At 47.2% G+C, this 9,916-nt stretch overlaps 1 protein-coding gene across 1 annotated transcript in view; it reads left to right on the plus strand.

Annotated features, from left to right (window-relative positions):
- Positions 1-9,916, plus strand: part of LOXHD1 (lipoxygenase homology domains 1) — a 209,124-nt gene that overhangs the window by 94,137 nt on the left and 105,071 nt on the right. The window contains 3 exon segments of the mRNA XM_010842013.1: positions 1,153-1,229; positions 3,792-3,988; positions 6,475-6,667. Coding sequence (XP_010840315.1) covers positions 1,153-1,229; positions 3,792-3,988; positions 6,475-6,667 — 467 coding nt within the window.

Here is a 9,916-nt window from a genome sequence, read left to right on the forward strand (position 1 = left end):
TAAAGCTGAAAGTCCAGTACTTTGGCCACCTCATGCAAAGAGTTGACTCATTGGAAAAGACTCTGATGCTGGGAGGGATTGGGGGCAGGAGGTGAAGGGGATGACAGAGGATGAGATGGTTGGATGGCATCACTGACTCAATGGACATGAGTCTCAGTGAACTCCGGGAGTTGGTGCTGGACAGGGAGGCCTGGCGTGCTGTAATTCATGGGGTCGCAAAGACTCGGACACGACTGAGCGACTGATCTGATCTGATCTGATTAATAGTGTAAGTTTCCCTGTTAGCTTAGTTGGTAAAGAATCCTCCTGCAATGCAGGAGACCCTGGTTCGAATCCTGGGTCGGGAAGACCCACTGGAGAAGGCATAGGCTACCCTCTCCAGTATTCTGGCCTGGAGAAGTCCATGGACTGTATAGTATATGGGATCACAAAGAGTCGGACACAACTTAGTGACTGAACAACAAGTGGGTAATACCAACTTATAGATAGATGACTATAAAAATAAGCTAGTTAAGTGATGCCTAAGAAAGAGTTATTTATCTGATAAAATTAGTATTTATTCTATTGATTAGACCGCAGGTTCTCTGGGGCTGGGCTGTCTCTTATCCATTGCAGTGTATCTTCTCTGCATTCTCCCCACCCCAGAGCCCTTAGCACAGGACCACGCACATGATGAACTTTTAGAAAAACAGGTGGGGTTTTTTTTTGATGATAATGACACAGGTGTTCATGGCTTTTAGGACAGACTCTTTACCATGATAACTGAGCTTCCACATCAAGCGACCCTGCCCCTTCTCCAGCCCCATCTGCCAACCCTGCAACATTTGCTTGCTCCATTCCATTCCATTCCACACTTGCCTTCCATCTGCTCCTGGAGGCTCTGCTCTGTCCCAGCACATTATTCGTCCGAATGCACCTCCCTCCTCTCCTGCTTAATTCCTCATCATCCTCACAGTTTTATCCAGTTATCACCTCCGCAGGGCAGCCCTCCCTCCCATTCTGGGTTGAGATCCTTTCTTCTGAGCTCTGGTAGAACCATTTTCCTTTGCTGAGTTTAGAGCTCTGGCCTCCCGGTGACTCTGCATGAATTGTGTGATGGTTGGTTGTCGGGCTGCCCCACTCAGAGAGCTAATGGCCCTTGTTTGCCCGCAGGTGGCTGGACAAGGATAAGGATGATGGACAGTTGGTCCGAGAGTTGCTGCCCAGTGACAGCAACGCGACACTGAAGAGTAAGTGGTCCAGAGGACAGGTGGTGGGTGTGGCCTGGGTGGGACTTCCCTGGCTACCTAGAAACTAGCCCTTGGAGAAAGCACACACCCTTCACTTCACTCCATGAAGGCAGCACTGCAGAGGGTAGGGAGGAAGAGGCTCTGAGAGAGATCGGGAACCCTCTGCCTGTCTGAGCTTTTCACAGCCTCTTTATAGCCCTGGATGTGGTGTCCTGGATGCCTGTGGGCTTCTGTCGATGAAAGTAACATGGGCAGTAACACGGGCAGTAACACTGGCTAATGCTGCCCGGCCCTGGGGTGCGTACCTGTCATTCTGGAGAGGATAAACACGTTTGGAAGGGGCTGTACAAGGAGGACCTTGTTTTTCGATGCTGAGAATTATCCTAGAGGTCTTATAGTTTTCCTTACTGGTGTTATTTCTTCAAGAACCTTGATTTGTTCATGAGTGTTAGACAAAATTGAAAAGAAATATATCCAGAATCCTCAATAATACCAACACCTGGTTTCTTTTCCAAGGCTTCATAAAACTGTTAATTGCTCAGTCATGTCTGACTCTTTGAGACCCCCCTGGGCTATAGCCCACCACGCCACTCTGTTCATAGAATTCCCCAGGCAAGAGTACTGAAATGGGTTGCCATTTCCTTCCCTAAGGGATCTTTCCGACCTAGGGATTGAAACTGAGTCTCCCTCATTGCAGGCAGATTCCTTACTGTCTGAGCCACCAGGGAAGCCCTTAATACCTCATATTTATCACTTATTATCTGCAATTTGCTATGTGACCTCAGGAAGATACTTAGCTCCACCAGATGTGCATCCTTACCTGACAAATGGGCATAATGACACCAGCCCCGCCGACCTTCCCGTTATTTCTGGGCTCACATGAATAATAAGACCACATATTTATCACTTTTATCTCATGTGAGTCCAGCAAGAACCCTGGAAGTCGGCAGAGCTAATGTTGTTATGCCAGTTTGTCAGGGGGGACCCAGATCTGGTGGAGCCAAATATCTTCCTGTGATCAGATAGCAAATTGCAAAGTTGGAATTCTGCATTCTGAGAACACTGAATTACAGAATTTAAGAGCTGGAACAGTCCTTAAGAGATGAGAAAAATGCCTAGATTGGACACAAGTCTCATGCTTGTGCCAAGGGAACTCCTAGGATAGCCAGGTCTGTGGTCAGCAGTGGAGCTGGGCCCAGTGCCCAGGCATCTCTGTCTTCCTGCCTGTCCTTCCCACTCCAGCAAGCCCCACTGTTCAACAGGAACAGGGTCCTTCGGGCTCCCTCTTCCCCAAGTCAGAGTTTTTGAAAGGATTTAGATGAAAATGGTATAAGGAAGTGGTCTTTTTCACAGGTCTTGCTATATCTTTACAGCAGAGACAGAAGCCACCTCCTCAGGGCCCTCAGGTGTGCCCAGGGGAGCTGACCTGGACTAGACCCACAGGTCTGGCCTCCTCCAGGGCCTGACTGGTCTGTGGGGTTGTCACCTGAGAGGTGTGCTTAGCTGTCTCTCTCCGGGTCTTTCTTGCCAGCGCCAGAAGGCCCTGAGACGGCTGTGAACCGCAGGCCTTGAAACTAGCATCACCTGCCTTTCCAGCGCTTCCCTTTTCATTCCCAAGACCCACGCCCTGGAACAAGGCTATTGGACTTGGGCTCATGGCTCAGACTATCCTAGGCCTTGCCTTTTATCCTCCCTTGTGGACAGGTGACACAGACCTTTCTGGGTCATAAGATAGAATAACATCAGCATGGCATTTCGGGTGAGAATAAGACCTTTGGGTCCACATTAGGGATTTACACATAGCTGACCCTTTTTGAAAAAATATCTCCAACTATTTTACTTTAATATATAAACCTTAATACACAATAGTTCAGAGAAAGCAATTGTGATTATTTCAATATCATGCCAGAAATTTTATTTGATAAGACTCAGCTTCCATTTCTCCATTTTTAAAAAATGCATACAAGCTTACTTCTTTAAATGATTGTGTGGAAACACCACTCTAAAATTTAAGGACTAGTATTATGCTTAAGGATGACTGCCTAGTGTTTAGTGCTAGGCTGGCTCCTTCTGAACTGTAGCCATCTTGAGCCAAAAACAACATCTTCTGAGGCTGAAAGTCTTCACCTGTAAAACCGCAGTCAGAACACCCAGCACTAACACCATGTAGGTAACATGCTATGTTTTCTGCCGGGAGGTAGAGGCTTCCTTTGCTTTGGTTTCTTCATCCATCAGATGAGAAAGTGAATGCGTATTTGCTTTAAATCCTCGTCTCTTACATTTTAGTATTCTTTGCATGCCTTCCTGTTCTCAGCGCATTCACACCCTATGGGGCAGACGAAGCAGGAATCAGAATTCTGATTTTGAGACGAAGGGATTCCAAAAGATGGTAGGAGCACCACCACCCCGCCCCAGTCTCAGGGCTATGTGAGGAGAGCCAGAGCCTGGGCCCCCGACCCACAGCTGAGTGTCCAGCCCTGGCCATCGACCTCCTGCCCCGAGCTCCCTGCAGCTCACCCACGCTAACCCCTCCCCTCCCGCCACCTGCCCTGGACTGTTCAGACTTCCGCTATCACATCAGCTTGAAGACGGGGGACGTCCCTGGGGCCAGCACAGACTCCAGAGTCTACATCAAGCTCTACGGGGACAAATCTGACACCATTAAGCAAGTTCTTCTCGTCTCTGACAACAACCTGAAAGACTATTTTGAACGTAGCCGAGTGGATGAGTTCACCCTGGAAACCCTCAATATTGGAACTGTAAGTCTCTTTCCCAAGACCCTGTGAGGGTGTCTTACCGATTTCTCTGTGCGTATCTGCACATGGGCACACACACACACACACACACACACTTGTGTACACACACTCACACTCACATATACACACACATGCACACACACATACACAGACACACACTCATGTACACACACACTCACATACATGCACACACATATACACATACACACACACTTGAATACACACACATACACACACATACATGCACACACACATACACACACTCTCACAACACACAAGTGAACCCATTTGAAGGGGAAAGTGCCCACTTGGTTAGTGCAGTACATTGTTTTCCGGTATGACCCAGAGGAGCAGGAGGCACGTGAACAGTGGTCAAGCTTTCCAGACTCTCTCTGGGGCTGGAACTCATGTTCTTAGTCCGGCGTTTCCTTTACCTCCGTAGCCAGGACCAGAGAGTCCTGGGTACACCCTGGTGTGCAGGGAAGGAGGAGGGAGAGCTGTAAAGACGGGCTGGAAATGCTTCCCAGTTCCAAACTGGCGTGTGTGTCACAGTGACACCCAGAAAGCCTATTGCAGTGTGAACTCCCAGGCCACACCTGAGGGATTCTGCCTTAGATAAGAGATGGGTCCACCATCACCTCCCCGGCTGACTGTGCTGTGAGGGGTCTAAGCATTCACCTGGAGAAGTATGGGTCTGACTGCCTGCACTCAAGTGCTGGAAACTTTTCTAGAAGTGTCTGAGCAGGGCTTCGTGTTACCACTTGCCCCTCTCAGGGTGGCTTGTGGAAACTGAGAGGGTTACAAGCCCCCCTTTGCTGACCCCTCCCCTCTTGGTGAGCCTCACCTGAGTTCAGGTGCTCTGGGGAATGATTTCATGTCAGTCATTTACATCTTGAAGCTCCTTAGCTTAAATCAAGATTTTCCTTGATCAAGCTGTATTTACATTTTAAGCTGAATTAATAATTGTAGCCTGAAATGCTGTTTCCTTAACTAAGGACTTCTGGCAGCAGCCAGCAGATAAATGAGACATCCGAGTGGTGAGGAAGGGCGTTTGGGCCCTTCTCGTGTTTCTAAAACCTGCTCAACAAGCAGTGTGGCCAAAAGTCTGGGAGTGTGGGCTTGGGCTCCTGACTGCCTGGTCTGAGGCCGAGTGTTTCCACTTACCTGCCGTGTGCAAGTTACTTCACCTCTGTTTGCTTTGATTTTCTCACTGCTATCGCAAGGGATTCAGTGGGATTGTCACTAGCATTAACTATGTCAGTAACACCCACATGCATAGTATGTATTCAGTAAGCTCTAGCCTTAGTGACTGAACAATTGCCCACGTCAGGTGCTGGCCACTATGGGACTGACAGATGATCCCTGCCTTCATGGCATTTTCTGTCACAACAGGCAGAAAACACCTGTTCCTGTCTTTCCTCTGTCACAGTGCCAGCACCACAGAAAGACGACGAAGCTCTCCCACGCTCCTTGGCCCACACCCTAAAGGCTCTCAGACTGTGTCTGTAGATGTAGCTGGATTCCAGGCGACCGGGCTCCAGGCACTCAGCTGTGATAGAGTTTCCAATAGCAGCTGCAAATAGGTGCTCAGGACACAGAAGAGCAAGAGCAAGGCTTACAGGGACTATTTTCTGAATCTGGCCTTTGGGCACCAGACTCACAACGAGCACCACCCCTCCAAACCACCACAGAAAGGATCCAGGGGGCTGGAAGGGACCTCAAAGGCCATCTGAGAATTCCATCTGATGTTAGAATTGGCCTGAATCTAAAAAAAAAAAACATAAATATCATTCAAACCCTGAAGAGCGAGGTACATTTAAGGATGGTAACATGCACATTTATGTGCTCATCTATGACATCTGTGGGCAAAGATTAACATAAAATATAAAGTAGCAAAGCAACTGAACTATAGTGTTACTGAGAAAAATACACCTTGGTTCCCAGAGTGAGAGGAGGCACTGGACACAGAACGACAGAGCCCCAAAAGGTGGTCTGCTTATTGTCACCTATAGGATGGGTGTGACGGAGAAGACATGCAAAAACATGTGCAACCGTGTATGGTGTAAGACAAAACAAAGCCATATCACCAACGTGGCATCGGAAGCCGATGGTGAATATTTTGAATGTTTGCGTTCTTGTGCAGCCACCACATTCTTAGGACGTCCACTGCCTGGCATTCAGTACATACTGGAGCTTTCAAACCTCTGGTCATACCCACTTGCTTCTCACCGTGTCCCTGGGAGGTGGGCTGAACTAAAGACAAAGGGACAGAGGCTCCAGTCTGGAGAGGTTGGGCCTTGGTCTCCTGGCTGGTTGAGGGCAGGCCAGCCTGGGACCCAGCCCTTCCTGCTGAGCCCGCATCTCCTGAGGAGCTGGAGTCTGGGCTGAGGGGAGCTGCTTGCCCTGGTGTTTTGGGAGGGTGTAGGGATGGAGGGATGGAGGCTTCTATACCAGCTCCTTGCTCACCTGTATCGCGTGTTTCCTTCCAGATCAACCGGCTGGTGATCGGGCACGACAGCACGGGCTTACATGCCAGTTGGTTCCTGGGCAGTGTCCAGATTCGCGTGCCCCGCCAAGGCAAGCGGTACACCTTCCCTGCCAACCGCTGGCTGGACAAAGACCAGGCTGACGGGCGCCTGGAGGTGGAGCTCTACCCCAGCGAGGTGGTGGACATCCAGAAATGTATGGAGGCAGCTGTGACGGGACTGTAGCACTGTTCCCCATGGGGTGGGGCAGCAGGGAAGGAGGAGGGATTGTGGGTGATCTGGGTCTTGTCTCAAAGTGGGAAGCTTCCAGTTGCCCCTGGTAGGGTTCTGGGATGGAAAAGGGGCTCCTTCTACAGATGGGGAACCTGAGAACTCAGTGGATAAACCATGTTTTCTAGGATAAAGGCAGTAGATGACTTTATTGAGAAATATACCTTCTTGGCCTTGTGTACAGGAGGAGTTTGAGAAAGAGTTTCCCCGCTGGGAATACTAGTGAAGAGATAAGCTGTTCATTCATTCATTTATTCAATATGTGTACGTTGACTGTTTCTCTGTGCTGACACTGCCCCAGGCTTTGTAGAGACAATCATGAGCAAAACAGACCAAAGCCTTGTCCTCAGGGACTTCATGCTCCGTGATGGGAGAAAAATAAATACTTGGCATAATGCCAAGTAAGAGCTAGGAAGAAAAGGAAGCAAGATAAGGGGTTAGCAACAGCATGGGGAAGAGGGAACTATGTGGACAGGGTGGTGACCTCTCTGAGTGGGGGTGAAATTCAAGGTGATCTGGTCACCTATTGCACATGATGTGAGAGCCATTGACTAAGTAGGGGTTAAAGAAACAAGAGGTTATCTAGAGGATCATCGGTCCAAACCTGTTATAGACAATGTCCCTTCCCTCACCTCTGCGTTTTTGTGTCTAGCCTGAAAGCAGCGGTCCGAGACTCACTGTCACAGGAAGCTGCTCTGAGAAGGAACCCACTATGAACTCGCTGCTTCCTCTTCCAGAAAGCCTTGTGTCTTATTGTGTCCATCCTCTCTCCCCATGTAACCTGTAAATTCTCTGAGCACTGTGTCACATACACAGGCTTTGTAATGGTACCTGCTAGTGTGCAGAATCAAATCCTTCCCTCTTTTTATGAGTTAAACTTGATATCCATCAGAGTAATACAAGTACTGGGCTTCCCTGTTGGCTCAGATGGTAAAGAATCTGCCTGCAATGCAGGAGACCCAGGTTCGATCTCTGTGTTGGGAAGATCCCCTGGAGAAGGGAATAGCAACCCACTCCACCATTCTTGCCTGGAGAATCCCCATGGACAGAGGAGCCTGGTGGGCTACAGTCCATGGGGTTGCAAAGAGTCAGACACAACTGAGCGACTAAGCACAACACAATACAGGTACTACAAGATAAAGATTAAAAAAGCAGCAGTTCCCTTACCTACCTCTTTCCCCAACCCATCCCTCTTCTTCAGAGGTAACACATTTTTAATAACTTTAGCTTTTTGTTCAGAAATCTATCTCCATATTTTCAGTAATATACTTATCAGTTGCTTGATTTTTTTTCAGTCATTTAGCTGTTCAGTTGCTCAGTCCTGTCCGATTCTTTGTGACCACATGGACTGAAGCATGCAAGGCCTCCCTGTTCTTCACCATCTCCTGGAGTTTGTTCAAAGTCAGGTACATTGAGTCGGTGATGCCATCCAGCCATCTCATCCTCTGTCATCCCCTTCTCCTCCTGCCTTCAGTCTTTCCCAGCATCAGGGTCTTTTCTAATGAGTCAGCTCTTCACACCAGGGGGCCAAAGTATTAGAGCTTCAACTCCAGCATCAGTCCTTCCAATGAATATTCAGGACTGATTTCCTTTAAGATTGACTGGTCTGATCTTGCAGTCCAAGGGACTCTCAAGAGTCTTCTCAAACACCACAGTTAAAAAGCATCAATTCTTTGGCACTCAGCTGTCTTTATAGTCCAACTCTCACATCCATACATGACTATTGGAAAAACCATAGCTTTGACTAGATGGACCTTTGTTGGCAAAGCTATGTCTCTGTTTTTTAATATGCTGTCTAGGTTGGTCATAGCTTTTCTTCCAAGGAGCAAGCGTCTTTTAATTTCATGGCTGCAGTCACCATCTGCAGTGATTTTGGAGCCCAGTCTATCACTGTTTCCATTGTTTCCCATCTATTTGCCATGAAGCGGTGGGACCAGATGCCATGATCTTCGTTTTTTGAATGTTGAGATTTAAGCCAGTTCGTTCACTGTCCTCTTTCACTTTCATCAAGAGGCTCTCTAGTTCCTCTTCACTTTCTGCTATGCGGGTGATGTCTGCATATCTGAGGTTATTGACATTTCTCCTGGCAATCTTGATCTGGCTTGTGCTTCATCCACCCCGGCTTTTCCCATGATATACTCTGCATATAAGTTAAATAAGGTGACAATGTACAGCCTTGATGTACTCCTTTCCCAATTTTGAACCAGTTCATTGTTCTATGTATGGTTCTAACTGTTGCTTCTTCACCTGCAAACAGGTTTCTCAGGTAGCAGGTAAGGAGTTCTGGTATTCCCATCCCTTAAAGAATTTTCCACAGTTTGTTGTGATCCACACAGTCAAAAGCTTTGGTGTAGTCAGTGAAGCAGAAGTAGATTTTTTTTGGAATTCTCTGGCTTTTTTGATGATCCAGCAGATGTTGGCAATTTGATCTCTTGTTCCTCTGCCTATTCTAAATCCAGCTTGAACATCTGGAAGTTCTCAGTTCATGTACTATTGAAGCCTTGCTTGAAGAATTTTGAGCATTACTTGGCTAGCATGTGAAATGAGTGCAATTGTAGTTTGAACATTCTTTGGCATTGCCCTTCTTTGGCATTGGAATGAAAACTGACTTTTTTCAGTCCTGTGGCCACTGCTGAGTTTTCCGAATTTGCCAGTCATAGACATTAATTATTTTCAGTCATAGACACTATTAACTTCCTACTATGGAATAGGAGGATTTAGCTTTTTTAACATATGCACGTGTATATTTATACACACACACATATATCCCCTCCCTCCAACCTTCAATAATCAATATTTGATTTTTACATTATTATAACCATGTAAATATTATTCACTGCTGAGAATACTCATAACAATTATGCTTCATTTTTTATACAACTTGTTTTTTCTGGAATTAATAATAATCTCATTTATGCATTAGTAGAGTTTTCAATATACCCATATATATTTCTATATACCCATCTGTATACCCACCTATCTGTATGAGTCTGCTAGGGCTACTATAACAAATTGCCACAGTCCATTCTAAAGGAGATCAGTCCTGGGTGTTCTTTGGAAGGAATGATGCTAAAGCTGAAACTCCAGTACTTTGGCCACCTCATGAGAAGAGTTGACTCATTGGAAAAGACCCTGATGCTGGGAGGGATTGGGGGCAGGAGGAGAAGGGGACGAC

This window comes from Bison bison, unplaced genomic scaffold (assembly GCF_000754665.1).
Source record: "Bison bison bison isolate TAMUID 2011002044 unplaced genomic scaffold, Bison_UMD1.0 scf7180017864170, whole genome shotgun sequence".
Lineage (NCBI taxonomy): Eukaryota > Metazoa > Chordata > Mammalia > Artiodactyla > Bovidae > Bison > Bison bison.